The 21,308-nt window shown below is 40.5% G+C and overlaps 1 protein-coding gene across 1 annotated transcript in view; it reads left to right on the forward strand.

Annotated features, from left to right (window-relative positions):
- Susd1 (sushi domain containing 1) overlaps window positions 1–21,308 on the forward strand; it is a 108,822-nt gene that overhangs the window by 17,345 nt on the left and 70,169 nt on the right. Inside the window, exons 4-5 of the mRNA XM_047525848.1 lie at window positions 5,179–5,331; window positions 6,267–6,446. Coding sequence (XP_047381804.1) covers window positions 5,179–5,331; window positions 6,267–6,446 — 333 coding nt within the window. The remainder of the gene's footprint in view (window positions 1–5,178; window positions 5,332–6,266; window positions 6,447–21,308) is intronic.

Raw genomic sequence — 21,308 nt, forward strand, 5'->3', positions numbered from 1 at the left:
TTCTTCTTCTCCCCCATCTTCTTCCTCTTCCTCTTCTTCTCCTCCCCCTCCCCCATCTTCCTCCTCTTCTTTTCTTGGTACTAGAAGTTGAATTAGAAGTTGCTTTGCCACTGAGCCATATCCCCAGCCCCTTTCATTTGTTGAGGCAGGATCTCACTACATTGCTTAGGGCCTCGCTTAATTGTTGAGCCTGGCGTTGAGATCTTCCTGCCTCCACCTCCCGACTCAGCCTCCCAACTCTCTACGTCTACAGGAGTACACTGCTGCACCTGGGTTTTTGGATTTTATTCTTAAAGAGTTGTGTTTTACTACTCTGAAAAAAGGAGGAAGCAAGGAAATATAAATCCAAGGACAAGTACATTCCCCGGAGGGTGTTGCTCTCTCCTGTCCAGAATTGTGTGGCTCTGTGACTACCTCCCTAGAGTCTTGCTGACTCTGGTTTAGACCTCAGGGCCCTACTGTTACTCCAGCTCCTAGGAAGGAGAGAGAGGCCAAAGTTTCTCCATCAAAGGAGGTTAAGCAAAATTCTGTCCCCCAAAGCACCAGAGGTCCAGACCAAGACACCATTGGTCCTCTCTGGAGTGAGCAGGAAATGCCTAAGCGCCCCCTGCAGGTTGACGTCTCCCACACCTTGACTCTTGCCTTCTGTTATTTGCTCAAGCCCCAGGATATCAATTTTTCCAGGTTCCTTTGCAAGTCCCTCTTGAGAATAGTGAACTATGTACACAGGGTTCTTTTCCAAGACTCCATGGGTTTAAGGACTCGGTCTTATCTTCAAACCATCTACAAAATAGGTTTTCCTAAACAAATGATGAACATGGACAGAACTGAAGGAAATGTTCAGCTTTTTCGTGATCCTGCATCTCTAAGCAGCCCCTCCCCTTTCTTGACCTTATTTATTCTGATGCTTCACTGGCTGGAGTATTTTCTCAAAATTATTTTCAGAAAAGAAATGTCAGTGATATAATTCTCAAGATCATTCATGTTCTAAAATGTCATTTCTTTTCTTAAATAGAGCATGATGTTTCATTCGCCTTTCCTTAGAACTATAAATACTACTCCACCGCCGTGTAGCATTTAGTGTTTCAGACAAGAAATCCTAGGTCAGACTGGGTCTCTTCTTCATAGGTTACCGTTCCTTTTTCTCAGAAGGTTTATTTTTCTCTTATTCTGTGGGATTCAGAATGTCTTTAATTTTTGTATTTCAGTTTTTATTTATTTCTGTGGTGATGGGGATTGTACCTGGGGCCTCACACATGCCAGGCAAGTGCTCTACCACTGAGCTACACCACAGCCCCCTCCTTTTTTTTAATAATAGCTTCATTGAGATATAATTTACATGTCCTAAAACATATCCATTTAAAATGTACAATGCAGTGGTATTCACAGAATTTGAATTTGTGTGTTCACAGAATTCTATAAACATCACCACCTAATTTAGATTTTTGTCTGCCCCAAAAAAACCCCATACCCTTCGTCTCTCTGATCCCATCTCCTGCTCACCTACACAACCACAACTTCACCTTTCTGTAGATTCACCTGTTCTGGAGACTTCTTATGAATTGGATCAGGCAGTATGTGGCTTTCGTGTTAGAGTGAGGTGCGGAAGTGGTTCATATATTTCTCTTGAAGACTCCCTTCCCTGGCTGCCATACCTCTGTCTTTTCTACCTGGTGGTAGGGAAAAGAGTGGGGTAGCAGTCCTGCACTTGGTGCATGGAAAAATCAGGGGTGGTTCCAAGGAACCCTGATCCCGGAGGTAGGGGCGAGAGCCCCCAGAGGAGGCAGCAGGAGAAGGTGTATAAGCCTTCTTCCACAGCTCTGGTGGCCAAGTTCAAACTTTATTTTTTGACCAGTGCTCTGTGTTATCTTCAGGAGAATGGCATGGCTGTTACCTTAAAAGTCTATTTGTATGTATTTTTTTAAATTATTTTTTAATTTTTACAGACTGCATTTTGATTTATTATACTCAAATGGGGAACATCTTTTTGTTTCTCTGGTTGTGCACCATGTGGATTCATACCATTTGTGTAATCATACATGTACATAGGGTAAGGATGTCTGTCTCATTCCTCTATTTGGATTTTGAAGCATAAGCTGAAGTTTTTTGTTTTGTTGTTTTGTTTTTCCCCTTTGAGATTAGTTCTTGTGTATTCACTCCCTTCTCTTCAATAATTCCTCTTAAGTGGACATTGAATATTTTAGATCTGTCTCCATGACATTTTGCTTTTGTTTTGTTATTTCTGTCTCACAAAATCTTTTTCTATGTATTTTTGGAGAATTCCTCAAGTTGGGATTTGCAAGTTTTTTTTTTTTTTTCATCAATGAGTAACCTATATTCAATGCCTCCATGAGTTTTTATTATTCATGTTATTCATTGAGTTTTTCAGTATTCATATTTTGTTTAGTTTTTAAGTTTAATTGTCTTCATAGAAGTCCCTCTTTTAAGTTGATGCATTTGTTTCTTAATCTCACTTATTTGGACCTTGCTGACTCTTCATGGGTCAAGGGTTCTTGGTTATCTATTGCTGCATAGCCTATCCCCACCTGGGATCTCCCTCAAATGTAGTGACTTAAAACCAAAAAATTATGATTTCTCAGAATTGCAGAGTTGGCTGGGTGATTCTGCTTCACCTGCTGTGGACTGGCTCACCTGTGTGGGTACATTTAGCCTGTGGCTGGGCTGAGCTGCAGGTAATAGCAGGCCTCTCCCATATGTCTAGAGCCTCCATGCTTAGACATATTGCTGGGGTTACAGGCATGCACTACCACATCCAGTGGAATTCTTCAAGTGTTTAAGCCAGTTCTGGGGTTAAAACCCTGCTTACTTCACAGAGGTTTCTCCCCCAGTCTCTGAAATGCTATACAGCGTTTACCAGTATCTGCCGTCTTTGGCAATTGTTTAGTCAGCATTTCACTTGACTAAACTTCCTTCAGTTCTTTCCACCCTGTCTCTAACTTCATATGATATCTCATTTTTAGGGCCCGTTTGAGTGACTTTTCTCCCAAGCACAATAGCTTGGACTTCTTACGGCATGGCCACCAAATTCCAAGAGAAGGAAAGAGGAAGCTGCCACGCTCCTTATAAGCTGGGTCCAACAGGTCTCAATAGGTCTACTGTCACTTCTGTTCTGTTGTGTTGACCAAAGCAAGTCTCAAGACCAACCTAAGAGGCAGGGGAACTGATTCCACCAGTTTTTATTTTTGGTTAGAAATTTAATCAAATTCTTCTCTTGAGAAAGAGTATGTAAGGGGAGGAGTTGTTGGCAGTTGTCTTTAGAGACCGTATTCCACAGGATTTCCCCAAAGTTTGCTGCAGTAAAGGTATAGATAGGGTCATCAGAATTGATAGCTTGTGTGAGCTTCTTCAGCAACTGAATGAATGACTGGCTCCCAGGCATCAGTGTGACTGACGAGGTGGGCATGGGACCAGGACCAAAGAGAGGGAAACTGCAGTGAATTTTTAGAAGAATATATTTAATAAATGTATAAGGATTCTGAAATGGTTTTCTTCTCTCTTTTGGGTGCTAACCTGTCCTTTCTTTATGAAATTATGGTGTTTGTAGTTTTTGTGGGGATGAAATAAAGATCTTGCCTGGCAAAATAGAATATTGGCTACTTTCTATCAGTCCTTCTGAAGTTACAGGTCTTTGAAATCCCAGAGTATGGGAGCAACCAGACTTTCTTCACTCATGGTGCTCCCTGTCCACTGCCCACTGCCCAGCCTTGTGGTTCTTGTAGATGTCCTAGGAAGAATGTCATTTCAGTCAGGGAATTTTTGTTTTTCCCCCAAGTGAAATTGATGAATGTGGTTCTGATGGAATTCAAGTTTCTCTCTCTCTCTCTCTCTCTCTCTTTCTTTCTTTCTTTCTTTTTTTGGTACTAGGGATTAAACCCAGGGGCACCTTACCACTGAGATACATCCTCAGTCTATTATTATTATTATTATTATTATTATTATTATTATATTTTGAGACAGGTTCTCACTAAGTTGCTGAGGCTGTCTCAAACTTGCAATCCTCCTGCCTCAGCTTCCACAGTTGCTGGGGTTACAGGCATGCACTACCACACCCAGTGGAATTCTTCAAGTGTTTAAGCCAGTTCCGGGGTAAAAACCCTCTTGCTTCACAGAGGCTTCTCCCCCAGCCTCTGAAATGCTGTACAGCGTTTACTGGATCTACTGTCTTTGGCAGTTGTTTTAGTTAGCTTTTCCACTGCTGTGACTGAAAGTCCCGACAAAAACAATTTTAGTGGAGGAAATGTTTATTTGGAGGCTCACACAGTTTTAGAGGTTTCAGTTCATAGAAGTCTGTCTCCATTCCTTGGGGCTCCAGGTGAGTCTGAACATCACAGTGGAAGAGTGTGGCAGAGGGAGTGAGCTCGCCTGATGATCAGGAAGCAGAGAGAGACTCCATTCTCCAGATACAAATATATACCCCGAAGCAACGCCCCAATGCCCACCTCCTCCAGCCACACCCTACCTGCCCTCAGTTACCACTCAGTTAATCCCATCAGGTGATTGATTCACTGATTGGGTTAAGGCTTTCATAACCCAATCATTTCTTCTCTGAACCTTCTGGCATTGTCTAACGTGAGCTTTTGGGGGACACCTCACATCCAGTCCGTAGCAGCAATCTTCATTCAAATTAAGTCTCCAAGGGGACTGTCTGGTTCTTCCTGAAGCTTATTTTAAGCCCTCTACTCTTGAGAAAATTAGCGAGTCACTTCTTAATTACCCGCTTCTACCTGCCACACCATCCTGTGCTCAGGAGCTGGGAAGCTGTGTGTCAGTTCCCCTCAGCATTTTCCCCTCTTGTGCAGATTGTTTAGGTTTGGAGCTCCACTTTAGATATTTTAGTGTGAGATCGGGACCATCTTTATTTATAGTAATTGAATGCGTTCTTTTTATTGGGAACTGGGGATAGTTGTGGTTTTTGTTAATTTCCAGAGCACACTGATAAGTATTTATTGAGTACTTCCCATGTTTTCAGTGCCTTATTGTGTGAAGAACAGGTGAGAAAAACCCTTAAGGAGTAACAGAAAATGCGTGATACAATTGCAAACAAATGTCCCCTCTTAAGGGTAGATGGAGAATGTGAGAAAACAGCTGTCACAATGTCCCATTTTTTTTTTTTTTCTTTCTGTTTTTCTTTTTTCTGTATTTGGGGTGGGTTTCAAGACATTGATGAGTGTGACGTTTCCGGCCTGTGCCGGCATGGAGGACGGTGTGTCAACACTCAAGGGAGCTTCAGATGCTACTGTATGGATGGATACTTACCAGAGAATGGGCCTGAGCCTTTCCACCCGGCCAGAGATGCCACTGCATGCACAGGTGGGTGTCTGCCACCCTGACGAGTATTTATTGAGTACTTGAAAACATGGGAAGTACTCAATAAATACTTTTCAGGAGTGCAGGGAGATCTGTGGTGTGACTCGGACACACTGATGTTCCTAGGTCTGCATTGGGGATGTTGGTGGAGATGATCTGTTCCTTTGCACTTTTGTGCAGCCTATGAAGTAAAGCAAATAGTGATCTAATCAGGATAGAACGGGCCGTGTTAAAAAAAGTTAAAACTAGCAAATGAGGTGTTTTAATAGTTAATAGATATTTTGACATCAATTATGATGGTAGAGAGTAAGTCTAGCCAATCTGGTAAAGATCCAGCATCTCAAAAGTGATGTTGAAAATTATAAAGGTACATATATCTTAAGGTATTTTGCAATTCAGTTTTTACTTCATTGGACTAGGTGTTTTTTAAGTTAGTATAAGTAAATGAGGGTTGATCTCTCCATTATTTCATCTTTGTGCTGATGTAGATGCTATTACCTATGGAAGTTCAGAAGATTGAATAAAGATAATCACTAGAAGTATGTCCAGAACTCAAAATGCAAAAACTGAGCACAGGGGTGTAGGCCTCTGATCCCAGCAATTCAGGAGGCTGAGGCAGGAAGATTGCGAGTTCAAAGCTAGCCTTGGCAACTTAATGAGGACCTAAGCAACTTATCTGAAAATAAAAATAAAAATGACTGGGGATGTGGCTCAGTGGTTAAGGGTCCCTGGGTTCAATTCCCGGTACCTAAAGAAGAGAGAGAGAGAGAGAGAGAGAGAGAGAGAGAGAGAGAGAGGGAGGGGGGGAAAGTTATGTGGAAATGAACCAGTGTACCTAAAATAGGGATTGGGGTATGTGTGTGAGGAATGGGGTAAAGGTGGAGAGAGATTGTGAATTTTGAAAATTTGTATTTATATAGTAATGAATTTGTTTTCAGAAATAGACTGTGGCGCCCCTCCTGATGTCCCAAATGGCTACATCATAGGAAATTACACCTCTAAGCTGGGCAACCAGGTCCATTATGGTTGCAAAGAAGGATTTTTCAGTGTCCCAGAACACACAGTTTCCAGCTGCACAGCCCTGGGCACGTGGGAGTCCCCAAAGCTGAATTGCCAAGGTGAGTTTTCCAAAGGTCCAGGTTTCCAGTTATACCATCTCGAGATTGTTTTGTATTTCTCCCTCAATTCTACTTTGGGTTAGTAACTGTTAAATAAGTCCAGTAAATCCCCGTTTGTTACTAGTAAGTTTTCAGTTGGTTCTCTTGGTACTTTAAGGAAGAGTGTCTTGTCAAGTGCAGATGATAATTCCATCTTTCAGCTTTCTGTATTTGTCAAAGTTATGTTTTTCTCTTGGCAGGTCACTTGGCAATGTTTTCAGATCAAAAACTTAAATAGTAGTGTTGACTTGGTTCTGTTCTTGTTCCTGACTTCCATGGAAATGGTTGGACATTTCACCATTTGTTTTCAATCTTGGCTTTTTGATGTTGTATCTTAGTAGTAGAACCGTGAGCCCGTTACTGTTTTCAGCTTGCTTAATCCTTACGGTGTCCCTGTGAGAAGATACTTGTATCACATTTTACAGAGGAGAAAAATACTCTCCAAAGGAGTAATGAAATGGAGAGGCCAAATAACTTGTCTCAACCCAGAGATCCTTGTATCACAGATTCAATCACTCTGTTATACTGTTCCTGTTTTTAGGTTGGTGGCTTCGTTGTTGATGTTTTGCTTTTGCTTTCTGTCATCAGCGACTACTATTTTAGTAGTTTGGGACTGTGTATAATCTCGAGGAAACTTTCATTCATTCCCATTATACTAGGAGTTTTTTGTTTTGTTTTGTTTTTTGTTTTTTTAAATTAGAAATGAGTTACTTTGGGCTGGGGTTGTGGCTCAGTGGTATAGTGCTTGCCTAGCATGTGTGAGGCTCTGGGTTCTATCCTCAGCACCTCAAATAAATAAATAAAATAAAGATCCATTGACAACTAAAAAAAATATTTTTTAAAAAATAAGTCACTTTTATCACATGTCTTTTAGGCATGCCCGAAGGTGATTATATACATATTTTCTCCTATTAAACAGTAATATGGTGGGTTACAGTATTCAGTTTCCTGGTAAGGATTAGTACTGATTGCTAGGATAAATTATTCTAGGCCTTGGATACCTTATTCCTTTAAACTGGATTTTATTTGATAAATCTTATGTAGATTCTTCCATTCATATTCACAGGGGAGATTGGTCTGTTTTCTTTTCCTGTGCCATTTTTGTTGTATTTGGTATCAGTGTCATTCAGAATTAAAAAAAAAAAAAAAAAAAAGAACTTGAAACTCTTTCTTTCTCTGTTCTCTGGAACACTATAAATGGAATTTTTAACGATTTGGGGAGTTTCAACTGGAAAGTGATCTGAGTGTGCCACTTCAGGAGAGGTAGCTCTTGGAGTAGTTTTAAAACTTTCTATACTTGATCAGGTGTGGTGGTGCACAACGGTAATCATGGTGGCTCAGGAGGCTGAGTCAGGAGGATCACAATTTCAAAGCCAGCCTCAGCAACTTGGGAGGCCCTAAGCAACTTATCAAGACCCTGTCTCAAAATAAAAATAAAGGGCTGAGGATGTAGCTTAGTGTTTAAGGGCCCCTGGGTTCAATCCCTGGTACCAACCAACTAACCAACCAACAAAACAACTCCCACCCCACACTTCTTATACTTCCTGGTATGTTGAATTTTCTTATTCCTTTTGGGATCATTGTTGGTAATTTACATAGGAAATCATCTATTTCCTCCAGATTTTCAGATTTATTTGTAGAGAGAAGTGCAGAGCACTTATAGTTCTAATATTCTGTAGTTGTATTTGTTTGTAACTATTTATAGTAGTAAAATATTGGAAATAATCCCAAATGACTATTAATAGGAGATTGGTTAAATAAATTATAGTATATCCATAAAATGGAATATAGCCAATAAAAGTTATATTAGAAAAGATTAGGGGCTGGGGAGATAGCTCAGTTGGTAGAGTGCTTGCCTTGCAAGCACAAGGCCCTGGGTTCGATCCACAGCAACCAAAAAAAAAAAAAAAAAAAAAAAAGAAAAGAAAAGATTATTGACACGCAACTATTAATAGTTTGAGTGACACTCTATTAATAACATGATTTTAATTTTGAAAAAGTTCCTATGTACGGATATGCTTAGAAAGAAGTTTAGAAAACTATTCATCAAATTGGTAGTGGTGATATTTTCACTGGAGATCCTTGATGATTTTTAAATTTTATATAATTTCTGTATTGAAGGAATTTTTTTTACAAACTAGACAAAGTAATAAAACTGCTTCCATTTTGGAGAAAAGAAAGAAGCAATTTTCACTGAATTTACTGCACAGCTAAGAAATAGTGATGTGCATGGCTAAGTTAGTCCTTTTGATATTCTGAGTTGCTATTCAGGTTCTTCAGCATATTCTGTTAGTTAATGATCATCTTCAAGGTTCTGGAATTTTAAAGGTACATTTTAATTTTAAGAACTTTCGATGAATCAGTTCAAATGAAGGCCTTAGATTAAAGTGTGCCATAACAACAAAGGAGACAGTGAACAGGGTGAAGATATGATCTACAGAATGGGAAAAAGTATTTTCAAACTCTTCATCAGACGAGGGATTAATATTTAGAATATACAAGGAGCTAAAAAACAGAAAAAATTGGATAAAAAATGGGCAAATGATCGGAATAGACCTTTCTCAAAGGAAGATATACAGACAGCCATTAAGTATATGAAATAATGCTTAACATCACTAATTATCAGAGAAGTACGAATCAAAACCACACTGATATCTCATTTTTTAAAAAAATTTAAACCACAGAAATTTATTTTTCACAATCCTGGAGGCTGGGAAGTCCGAAGTCAAGGGCTATCAGATTTTGTCTGCTGAGAGCCCGTTTTTCCCTAATGGTGCCTTCTGTGCATCCTCACACGGCAGAAGGAGATGGGGACTCCCTTGAGGCTCTTTTACATGGGTACTAACACCATTCCTGGGAGGACCCCTGACCTAACCTTATCCTAAAGACCCCACCTCTTACTATGGGGTTTCGCACATGAATTTTAAGGATATCCAAGTATTCAGACCACAGAATGCTCAATAAATCTACCTACTACCCATCTACCATCTGTCCGTCATCTCTTATGTTTACCAATTTATTTTGTTCATTCACTAATACAATTATAAAATGCAGAACTTATATCATCTTGAATGCAATATAAAATTACTACTTTAAGACAATTTTATTTATTTACTTTTTATATAGGATATTATCAGAAAGACAAAAACAAAGGAAAACCAAAAAATTTGAGTGAGTCTGAGGAAGATGGGGAACTCTTGATGGGACTGTAAATTAGTGTAGCCATTATGAAAAACAGTAAGAATGTTCCTTAGAAACTAAAAATGGAACTATCATATGATCTAGTTATCCCACTAGTAGGAATATATCCAAAGGAAATGAGGTCAGCTTACAGAAGAGATACCTGCATACTTGTTTATTGAAGCACCATCTACAATAGCCAAGATATGGAATCAATCCAGGTGTCCATCGACAGATGAGTTGATAAAGAAAATGGAATATATATGCATAATGGAGTGTTATTCTGTGATGAAAAAGAACGAAATCCTGTCATTTGTAGTAACATGGAACCAACTGGAAGACGTATTGAGTCAAATAAACCAGACACGGAAAGACAAATACTGCCTGATCTCTCCTGTATGTGGAATCTAAAAAAGTTAATGTCATAGGACTAGAAATTAAAATAGTGGTCACTAGAGCCTAGGAAAGGTAGGAGGGAGAAAAAATAGAGTGAGGTAAGATAGCAGGTACTGAAGTATAGTTAGGTAGAAGAAATAAGTTCTCTACAGCACAAGAGGTTGACTATAGTTGACGACAATTGTTTGTGTATTTTATAATGAACTAGAAAAGAAGAATTTGAAGGTTTCCAACATAAAGAGGGAATAAATGCTTGAGGAAGTGGAAATGCTGGTTCCTGTGATTTGGACGTTACACATTATATACAGGATGAAATTTATCACACTGTACCTCATAAATATGTATATATTATATGTGTTGATTAAAAATAAATAAAATGTACCATAATGCACATCAAAGCACCCTCCAAGAATTTATATAGGGAACTTCATGTAAAATAATTTATTACTTGGAAAATTAGTAGTCATCTGGCTGAGAATGCAGAGTTATTTAGAGAGTGCGTGCTACTTTCCCCTAGGAATGGATCTTTAAAAACCTTGCTTCTGTTTTCCTCCTCTAATACCTGTTCCCTTGCATGCTGGCACCTTCCTCTTCCTCCCCCGTCACCACATGGCCTGGGCTTCTCCCTGCCTTGTCTGCTCCTCTGGGAGCAGACACACCCCTTCTAATTTACGCTTCAGCCTTCTTTGGGGCTCCAGAATCTGGGCCATGTGCCAGTTGACACTGTATTTATAGCTCAGTGTTATGAAGCCGCAGGAATTGGGAATTTCACAAAACACACTCACAAACTGTGAATGCGGTTGCTGCTGAATAGCAGCAGGCTTGTGAAATGGACAGCTGTGACGCGGACCACAGCTTCTGTGTCTGATGTCGGACTTCCTCATCAGAGAGGTGCAGTTGGTGGACCATCGTGTTGACCTTCTCCAGGTCACTGTGTCCCTGAAGGATCTGCTGCCTTGGCAGGGGTGCCTGCAACACAGGGCCCCCATCCTACCAGGCCTCAGAGATGCAGCTGGAAGAGAGGCTCGGAAGCTTCCAGGGCCCCACGGGGGCCCCACTTCCTATTTGGGTAGAAATGTATTGAAATGCCAGTCAGACATTTCCATTAATTCTCTGGAAAAAGTAGAATTTCTAACTTGGATTTCCTAGTTTCCTATTGTTATTATTTTTTCAATTTTCAGAAAATATGCATTTTAAAGAACTTAATAGTTTTGAATTTCAACCAAGCCAGGAGCAAGGGGAGGTTATCACTTTAACTGTTGTTGTTACAGAGCTGGGGCCTTCTGAGAAACCAAGGCAGCGTGAAGACCCCCTCTGTGATTTTGTGATCAAGTCAGAAAGAGTTCAGACCTGGCGCTCAGAATAACAGGAGTGAGTTTATTGAAGGGATAGGAAAGAGAAAATGTACACTCTTAAAGGAGAGAGTGGGTCCTCTCAGAGAGGAGAGGCACAATATGCCTCTCCTGCACTCCGGTTTTATTGGGGATCTCAGAGAAGTTTCCAGAGAATCCTGCCCAGGTCCGCCTCTTGACTTGTGACTGACCACAGGGTGACGGTAGGTAGACTTTCAGGTTCCTACTACCATGACAACTCTAGGTCACCTTGTCCCATGCTGACTGGTTCTAATAGGATTCTTAACCAGACATTCTTACAGATTTTATGGTTAGGAGGAACTATCCTTATCTCCCAGAGTTTTAGGATCTGGTTGCAAGTCTCCCCCTTCAGGGTATTTTGGGTTCCTCTTATCAACAGTAGTTTGGACCTGCATTTCTCCTACAGAAAGGAATAGTTTGTGGAGGAATGTGACATCCTGTCCACTTAGGCCGGGCAGGGCTGCAGGGAAACTGCTTCTTGGGAAAGAAAGCTCGTGGGCGTCAGCACAGTGGGCCCATTTGATAGAATTATTCTCTTAGCCTTGTGTTCCCACCATCCTGATCTGTCTGTCCCTTAACATTATCACCAACAGGAAATCTAGAGTTCAGGTCTAATGCTATATATGGTAGAATCTGGGACTAAGAAAGTCTAGAATCTGTCAGAAAGTCAAGGGTCGAATGTTTCCTCTCGTATGCAGAAGCTAGAGCAAAATAAGGGGAAAAAATGGGGCAGGAGGGGGTGCAGATCCCATGAAAAGAGAAGGGAGGTCAGTGGAGTAGAGGAAGGGAACCGAGGGGGAGGGAGGCGGGAAAGGAAAAGGGAGGAACTGCGAGATGATATTGACCAAATTAAGCTGCGTGCATATGTGAATATTCCACAGGGAATATCACTTTTATGTGTGTCTACAAAGCACCAGATAAGGACTGGGGCTGTAGCTCAGTTGGTGGAGTGCTTGCCTCCCATACACAAGGCCCTGGGTTCAGTCCCCAGCACCACAAAAACCAAAAACTAAACAAAAAGAACAGAAAAATAGAAGGAAGACCGGTCGAGAAGGGGGAAGGAGGAGGGGAGAGGGGGAGGCAAGAGGAAACGCTGGGGGCTGAAATGGAGCAAATTATATTCTATGTCTGTATGATTATGTCCAAATGAACTCTACTATTGTGTGTAACTATAATGTACTGATAAAAACATTAAAGAAAAAAAGAAAGAAAAGGAAGTCTAGAGTCTGGGAGGGGACAAAGACAGTATACTATTATCTGTCAGGTGGTTGAGATCCTGGTATTCTGTGGGAAGATTCCTGAACGATCAGGAGAGGTTGGATGGGGAAGTGGGCAGTTTCATGGAAGAGGTGTGTGGGCCCTTCCCGTTGAGCACAGGGGAGTTTGCCCATATATAGAAGGTTCAGTGAAGACCTGTTATGGTGTTGGTGAGCCAGCCGTAGGGTTCTGGGAGCATCTGTCTTCACATACGCTCCCTTCCCTTATGGTGCCTGACTGTCCTTTTGGCTGGGAATTCTCACCCTCCGTGTGTCTGATATGAACAATCCCTTTAAGAATCCATTTACAACAGGGCATGGTGGTGTGCATCTGTAAGCCCAGCAACTCTGGAGACTGAGGCAGGAGGATGGCAGTTTCAAGGCCAGCCTAGGCAACTTAGCAAGGCCCTGTCTCAAAAAAAAACAACAACAACAAAAAAAACAATTCATTTCTATGCTTGCAACTCTCCAGCTTGCTCCTCACATAGCAGCAAGAATGAATGTCTCACTGAAGCACTGACATGGCCATGTATTAAGAGCAAAGTCTGAGCTCCTAAACAAGGCCTTGTAAGCCAAGAAGGGTTTGGCCCTTTGGCTTCTCTAAGGTTAAATCCCCTGTTATTCTCCCCCAGCCAACATGTCAAACTTATCAACTTCAGGGCCTTTGCACATGCTTGTCTCGCAAATTGAAATACTCTTCTCCCTGCTTTAAAATTTTTTTCAAATTGTGATATATATGATATATGTGATATTTATGTATATATACTAATGAAACTTGTCACTTCAACGCTTATAAGTGCACAACTCAGTGGCATTAAGTACATTCACAGACACCATCCATCTCCAGAACTCTATCATCCCAAACAGAAACCCTGAACCCAGGAGTGGAGGTTGTGACTCAGTGGTAGAGTGCTTGCCTAGCACATGTGAGATATAGGATTCGATCCTCAGCACCACATAAAAACGAACAAACAAACAAATGTATTTTTGAAAAACAAAAAGAAACCCTGAACCCTAAACAGTAATAGCTCTCCATTCCATACTCCCTGCAGCCCCTTGTAACCTGGCTTCTGTTTTCTGTCTCTAAGAATCTGCCTATTCTAGGAACCTCTTACGTGTGGTACAGTAGTCGCCTTTTAATGTCTTCTTTCATTTAGCATAACGTTTCCAAGGTTCAGCCATGTTGCAGTGAGCATCAGAACTTTGTCTCTTAAAACCTGAACATATTCCATTGTCTCTATATACACATTTTGTTTATTCATTTCTCAGTTAATGGAACCTTGCTGGTTTTTCCATAAGCTAGCACCATCTCATCTTTCAAGTTTCAGCTTGAATGTCACCTCTGACATTGTTCTGTCTTCATACCAATGTGTACCTATGTTATTTATGATTCTTGTAGCTCTTGTCAGTCTCCCCTGCTGGGGTGTAAATCTGGGGCTCTGTAAATCAGAGACCCTTCTTCCGCAGGGTCTCTCCAGCACCTGACCCAGTGTCTGGTGAACCTGAGACCTGTGGAGCCCTGGACCCCCTCAAAAGGTGGCACGAACCCCGGCAGGCATTGTGGGGTTGGTCAGGTCTTGTGGAGACCCTGGCCTCCTGTTTTCTTTTTCCCTCATGTCCTTTCCTGATTCTGAGTCTTCTTTTGGCTTCTGGACCTTCATGCTTGCTTCTCACTTGGCATTACATCTCTGCTTTGATCAAGCAGGAGGAGAGAGAGGCCTCAGGGCTTCTGTAGAGGCCTCAGGTTCTGTAGAGGGGGCCAGTACCTGAAGATGAATGAGGTTAATAGATTGGATTTATTTCCTGTTTCACAGAGGAGTTTATCTTAGGCCACTAGCTGTGTACCAAGATGAGAACCCAAAGCACTTTTCCCATGTGCAATTTCGGTGTAAAAGCAGTCAGTAAACCCTGGAGGTGGGAGACCAGGAGGAAGGCGCTGGAGCGCCCTAGGAGAGATCTGGGACGAAGGTTCCTTTCTGGGCGGCACACTCTCAGACCACCCTGAGGGGGTTGATGGTACTCAATCAACTCTTGATCTTCCTAGATTTTCTTAGTTGAACCAGGTCTCATCTTTACAAAGTTCAGATGGGCTTGAAACAGTTTGCATACAAATTGGAAAAATGCATTCAGGTAAAGCGGGGAAGGGGGCAGGTAAGTTTCATTGCTGCTGAAGTTTTAGAACTTATGTAGAAAGGATTCTTTCTTTCTTCCATTCCTCCCTCCTCCCTCCCTCCCCCCCCCTCCCTCCCTCCCTCCCTCCCTCCCTTCCTTCCTTCCTTCCTTCCTTCCTTCCTTCCTTCCTTCCTTTCTTCTTCCTTTCTTCCTTTCTTTCCTTTCTTTCTTTCTTTTTTTTTTTGAGATGGGAACACTCTGTGTCTCCCAGACTGCCCTCAAACTCCTGGGCTCAGATGATCTTCCTGCTTCAGCCTCCCTCGAGGCTGGGACTAGAGGTGTGTGCTCCTGCTCCTGGCTGTGGGAAGAATCCTGAGACCACATCTGACCTTAGCATAGAAGAATGGCATGGTTGACTCACAACGTCCACCGTGGGTGACAGAGGATGGAGTGGCAGCACTTTTGTTTAGCGCTTTTGTTCCAGGCGATGGGAGGTTTTGTTCATTTGAAATTACGTCTTCTGGTACCTCATTATATACGGATCTTATAAAATATTTTAGTAAACTATATTGACTCGCTTTTAAAACCATTTTAAAAACTGTGTCGACTTATTCATAATGGAGTTTACGAAACTGTACTGACTTCCTCGCGGCATGCAACAAATCTCTTGGGTTACCCTTTTGCTGAGTAGATGTCATCAAAATGTGTCTCTGTGTTTGTAGGTGTTTAGATTTGCTTGGTTGTGCACAGTGACTGAGGACGTTGGTTGTAAGACTGCCAGAATGGGAAAACATGAGCTTTAGAGTCAGAAAACCCTGTGTGAGTTTTGGCTGAGCGACTTGCTAAGTTGTGTAACTGCCTCTAAAACTCTCTCAACTCGTTTCCTTCTGGAAGGTATAAAATGTGTTTCATCCCTTGGTTCATATGAAGCTTTAATGAGGGAATAAATATGAAGCCCTGGGCACTGGGCCCAAGGCAGAGTAGCTGCTGGATCAGTGTTGCTATGATAAACAAGAGGGAGTGGCAGGTATGTTTTTAATAGAAATTTAAGATCTGTTTGAAAGTTCCTGTCATAAAGTGGGAAGGTCTAAAATCCTTCAACTGCTACTGTACCTTATGTATTTAAGTTCAGATATTCCATGTACAACTAGAACATTAAAATGAGTGGTTCCAATGTTATTGTTTGAAAAAGAGAAACATTCATATGTAGCTCAAAGCTCAGAAGCTGTGATCACCTCTACAGATGGAAGATTCTTGCAGGAACCGCGCTGATAACCCCTCGCCCTTCCTCAGGCGCTTGATTTTACCCACCCTCTCACCTCCTCTGCAGTTTCTGAAGTGTTTGGGTTCTAGCTGTTTCCTCACAGACATTATTTATTGACAGGGTTGTGGTGTGAAATGGAAAATTTTCCTCCAAATGAGCTCTCTCTATGAATCTGATTTGAAGAAAATGCATTGTTAGTCAAAGATAAAACTCATGGAAGATTTTGGTTTATAAAATGCATCAAAAATAATTTTTTGTCCTTCTATGGCCTTGAGTGCAAGTGGACTTTTTGGTCCTAATGAGCTCTTTAGTTTAGAGCAGCTAATAAACTGCTATAGACACTGAGCTTCATAGCCTGCTGTAACCCCTTTTCCTTTGATGGTTGCAAAATTCAACTTACCACATATTGAGAACTTACATTCCAACCTCTAACATTGATTTTTATATATATATATATATATGTATTTGTGTATGATATATATAAATTTAAATATACATATGTATTTGTACATGATATATACAAATTTAGTCCCCAATTACCTTGGAATAAGGGTCTAATTATATGTAGTCAAATTCAAAATGTGCTATAAGATAGATGACACTTTGTCATAGTTTACAGTTTTCAGCCCAGTTCTTTTTTTAATTATTGCATTATAATTATACATAGTAGTTAGTTGGGTTCTTTTTTTTTTTTTTTTTAACAACAACAAGAGGTGGGTCCTAGTGGGAGGTCATAGGGGGCTCTGCCCTCAGATGGCATTGAGGTAGTTCTCATGGGACTCTGAATTAGTTTGGACAAGGGTTTTTATAAAAAGAGCAAACCTGGCCCCACCCCTCTCTCCTGGCTTCCTGACCTGTGATGTGACCTCTCCCTCTTACACAAATGACTGCCATTGTGATGTCATTCACCATGGCTTTCACCAGAGCAGAGCAGATGCTGGTGCTGGTGTCATGCCCTGTAGCCTCCCGAAGTATGAGCCAAATAAACCTCTTTTCTTTATAACATATCAGCCTCAGATATTTTGTTACAATAACAGGAAACTGATTAATATAGTACATATGAATGCATTTCTTCCTTCTTGACCCAGATTATAGCGTAGTATATGTTCTCTACATCCCACTTTGCTTTTTTTCACTTGCTGATAGATCTTGCAGGCTTCGGTGTCAATATTTATAGTTCTGCTTCATTCTTTTTAGTAACTATGTAGCATTTTCTCCTTCCCTTCCAATATACATTTAAATAGTTCTGCCTTTGTTGTAACAGTGCATAGAACAAATCAAAATAATTACCCTGTCCCATTCTTTTTTTTTTTTTTTTTAAACCTCCATGGGGATTTTAAATGGAATTGTCTTGAAATGTATAGATTTAATTTGAGTGGAAGGAAAATCATTTTACTCAAGTCTTCTCAACCAGCCACACGGAATGTTTTTTTTCTTTCCATTTAGTTAGAAGAACAAACTTTTACATGGTTTGGATGGGCTTTTTTTTTTTTTTTTTTCATCAGCAAAGATATTATTCTTTTGTTTAGAATTATTCCTAAAAGGCTTTCTGTTAATACTGAAAATAGAAATTTAAAGAGTTTCATTTGAGGAATTTTTTTGATGCTATCCTTACTCTTATTTTTAAAATTTGTTCTGGTTAGTTATACATGACAGTAGAATGTATTTTGATACATCATATATGAATGGAGTATAACTTCTCATTCTTTGGTTGTACATTGTGTGGAAATACGCCAGTTGTGTAGTCATAGTGCACATAGGTTCATAATGTCGGATTCATTCTACTATCCTTCCCACACTCACACCCCTCCCCTCTCTTCACTCCCCTCTGCCCAATCATGCATGCCTGGAATTTGATTTCAATCCCTGTCCCCCCACCTTTCCCTCCCCTATTTTCTGTCCTCTATTCTACTGATCTTTCTTTCACTTGTTTGCTTACTTTGTTTTGATTGGTACTTTCTACATACACTAAAGGTGAAATTCCCTGGTGTATATTTATATATGCATAGAACGTGATTTTGTTAAATTCATTCCATATTTTCATATTTCCTCCCCTTTCCTATTCCTCCTCCCTCCCTCTCCATCTTCTTCCACTCCACTGATCTTCCCATTTATGATATCCAACCCCACCCTGTTCTTTCCCTTATTTTGCTCTAGCTTCCACATACAAGAGAACACATTCCGCCCTTGCTTATCAGAGTCTGCCAGTCATCCTACATGCGAACATCACAAGGTGGATGTTCATAATCTCTGTCACTTACATGGCTGCAGGGGGCACTTTAATAATATGGGAGAGAGGCACAAATGAACCCATGAGGAAAGTACAGGTGTGGTGTTGAATTACCTGAGTTGGAACCCGAGCGCAGTGTTGATTCTGGTGGTGACCTGCTGAGACCACTCGGCCCCTTACCACTGCCACATTCCACTGGTTTCCTGATGAGACATGCACTTTTGATTCGATTCTAAAGCATGATAGACACTTATTCCTCCTGTTGGGTAAAGATGAAAACTTGACCTTCATGTGATTTTGTCCTTTTCACACTTGTTTCTGCTTTTCTAAAGAACTTCACATCTTGTGCTTTTTCATTTTTCTGAGAAGATTTGGGGGAGGATCGATATCAATAAGTGGAATAGCTCTATTACTCATTCTCCTGGCAGCTGGCCAAATGTCTGCCACAATTTATAGACATTACTGGTCAGTTTTCTTTTTTAGCTTGTTATTTATTGATCTCTAAACAGTCTTAGATGAAACCTCCTATTACTGTGTTATTTCTGTCATCAGTCGATGTTATTGTGCTGATGTTCATGATAAACAGCAGCCAGTGTAGATGACATTTGTGACACAATCAGTTGTTGATTAGATGCCATAAATTACCTAAACCTATCATCTAACAGAGTTCCTTCTGGAATATTTTCTTGGGTAGAATATTAAAGCTAGCAGAGTGGATATACTTTTTACCTTCAAGATATGAGATAAACATGATATTATAAATTTGACCCTTGAAACTTGGACAACACATTTTCCTCCCAGGGAGACCTATTTTGAAGTTGATTCTTGGAATAAAATTGCAGATAGTGGGAAGGAAGGTAATGCAGATAATGGTAAGGAAGAATTCCCAGCCATGCTCATAATTAGTTGACTGTATTCCTGATGCAGATTCAAACGCTGTTACTTAATAATATAATTAGCCAGAGAAACATGTAGCTTTAATGAACACCCCTATGCATATGACATGCAAATTTGTGCTGCTTATTTTTTCTTTCCCTTGCGTATAAACTGTTTTATTTATTATTTTATTTCCTTATAATATGGGGAAGTTTCATGTAGAATTATATTTTTTATTATCTACTGTGGCCTCTGTTGGAAATACCTACTTTCCAGTTGGTCTGTGTAGAAGTGGTAGTGGCTTCCATCTCTCTTAAGCATAGTCAGAATGTCTGTGATAGGGCCATGTTCCAGGTCAGACCCTCATATCACGGTTTTAAATCTCAGTACCAGGAAGATTTGATGGGGTCATGCATCTATAGGGGGAGTCTAATTTCCAGCAGCTCTGGGAAAGTTCTCAGACAAGATTGGGTAGGGGGGGTTGTCATAGAACCCTCTGGACTGGTTTGAATGTTCCATCCTGCTCCCTTTGCTCTATAGGTGTTAACTAACCTGAAGGTCAGCCCTACTTGGGGCTCAGAGCCGACCCCTTCATTGTGAGGCTGCCCAGACTGAATGGACCTGAATGTCGGGCTCCCACAAACCATGGTTTGAATATTGACTCTGTATTTTACTAGTAGCCTGACTTTTGAATGTGTCATAAGCTCTTTAGGGCCTCTGTATTCATATCTGTAAACTACTTGAGAGGGAAAAAAGTTATTTCCCATATTTTCTCTGGGAAATAAACAAGATAGTATATCTCTAGCAGGCTTCTTTGCGTGTAATAGGATTTCAGTAAGTGCTATTGTTTTTAAACTCATTGAGGCTTGAGCAAGTTTCCTAGAATTCCCTGGTGCAAGGCTGATGCTAGTTTTTATGGGGTTCTTTCTCAGCTACTTGGTGTTGGTAGGTGTGAGTTACCTCTGCTGGATAAGAAACACAGAAGTCCTGTCTGTCTTGTTATTTATACTTGTAATTTAGTGATATCTGTTTCCTTTCCTCAGGGGCTGTTATATCAAAGTAGTTCTTATTGCAACTTGAATAATGATAAAGTAATAGCAAGCTATCAACAAACAACTGTGTGTTTTACTATGTAAAACATGACTTCAAGTAGGCATTGTGGGGTATGAGAATTATAAGCGAAGTTTCTGTGTTTGGGAATTGTCCATATATTTGGGAAGACATATATTCATAAAACACTAAATCCCCAAGGCCAAATGAAGAGCATAGATAATATTTGTATAAACAAAGATAATACTATTTACTCATTGTATCTTCAAGTATAGATAATACTTTTTTTTTTTTTTTTTTTTGGTACTAGGGATTGAACTCAGGGGCACTTGACCACTGAGCCACATCCCCAGTCCTATTTCATATTTTATTTAGAGACAGGGTCTCACTGAGTTGCTTAGTGCCTTTCTTTTGATGAGGCTGACTTCGAACTCGTGATCCTCCTGCCTCAGCCTCCTGAGTGTGCACCATCGTGCCCAGCTAATACTTATTATTTTTTTCCACATTTTTTGTTGGTACATTATAATTGTATGTAGTGATGGGATTTATTGTTGCATATTTATACATACATACAATCTAAGAGTGTAATTTGGCCAATGTCACTCCCCAACATAGATCATACTTATTCTTCATTCCACCCCTGTCTTACCTTCACATCCAGTCCACCTGTTCTGTTTCTGGAATACATCTCAAATCTATCCTTTTCTTTCCATTTACATCACCGTCTTGGAAGTCTGTGTGGACATCATCATCTCTGTTCCACTGCTGTTATGGACCCTGACTGATCTCTTTCTCTCTCTTCTTATTTTTTCTTCACTACCAGAGATTGAACCCATGTCTGGAAAGTACTCTACCACTGAGCTACATCCCAGCATCTCTCTCCTTTCACTCCTGTTCTTTCCCCATACATTCTCTACCTACTAGTCCAAGTGTTCTTTTAGAACCTAAGTTGGATTATCTCATTCCTTTGCTCAAAGCTCTCCTAGAGTATTCAGTTGCTTTTAAAATAAGATTCAGGCTTTTCCCCAAAACTGACAGGGCTGTTTGGCCCAGCTTTTCTCTCTACCTTCATCTCTTGCTCCTCTT

The sequence above is a fragment of the Sciurus carolinensis genome, chromosome 14, assembly GCF_902686445.1.
Source record: "Sciurus carolinensis chromosome 14, mSciCar1.2, whole genome shotgun sequence".
In the NCBI taxonomy this organism is placed as follows: Eukaryota; Metazoa; Chordata; class Mammalia; order Rodentia; family Sciuridae; genus Sciurus; species Sciurus carolinensis.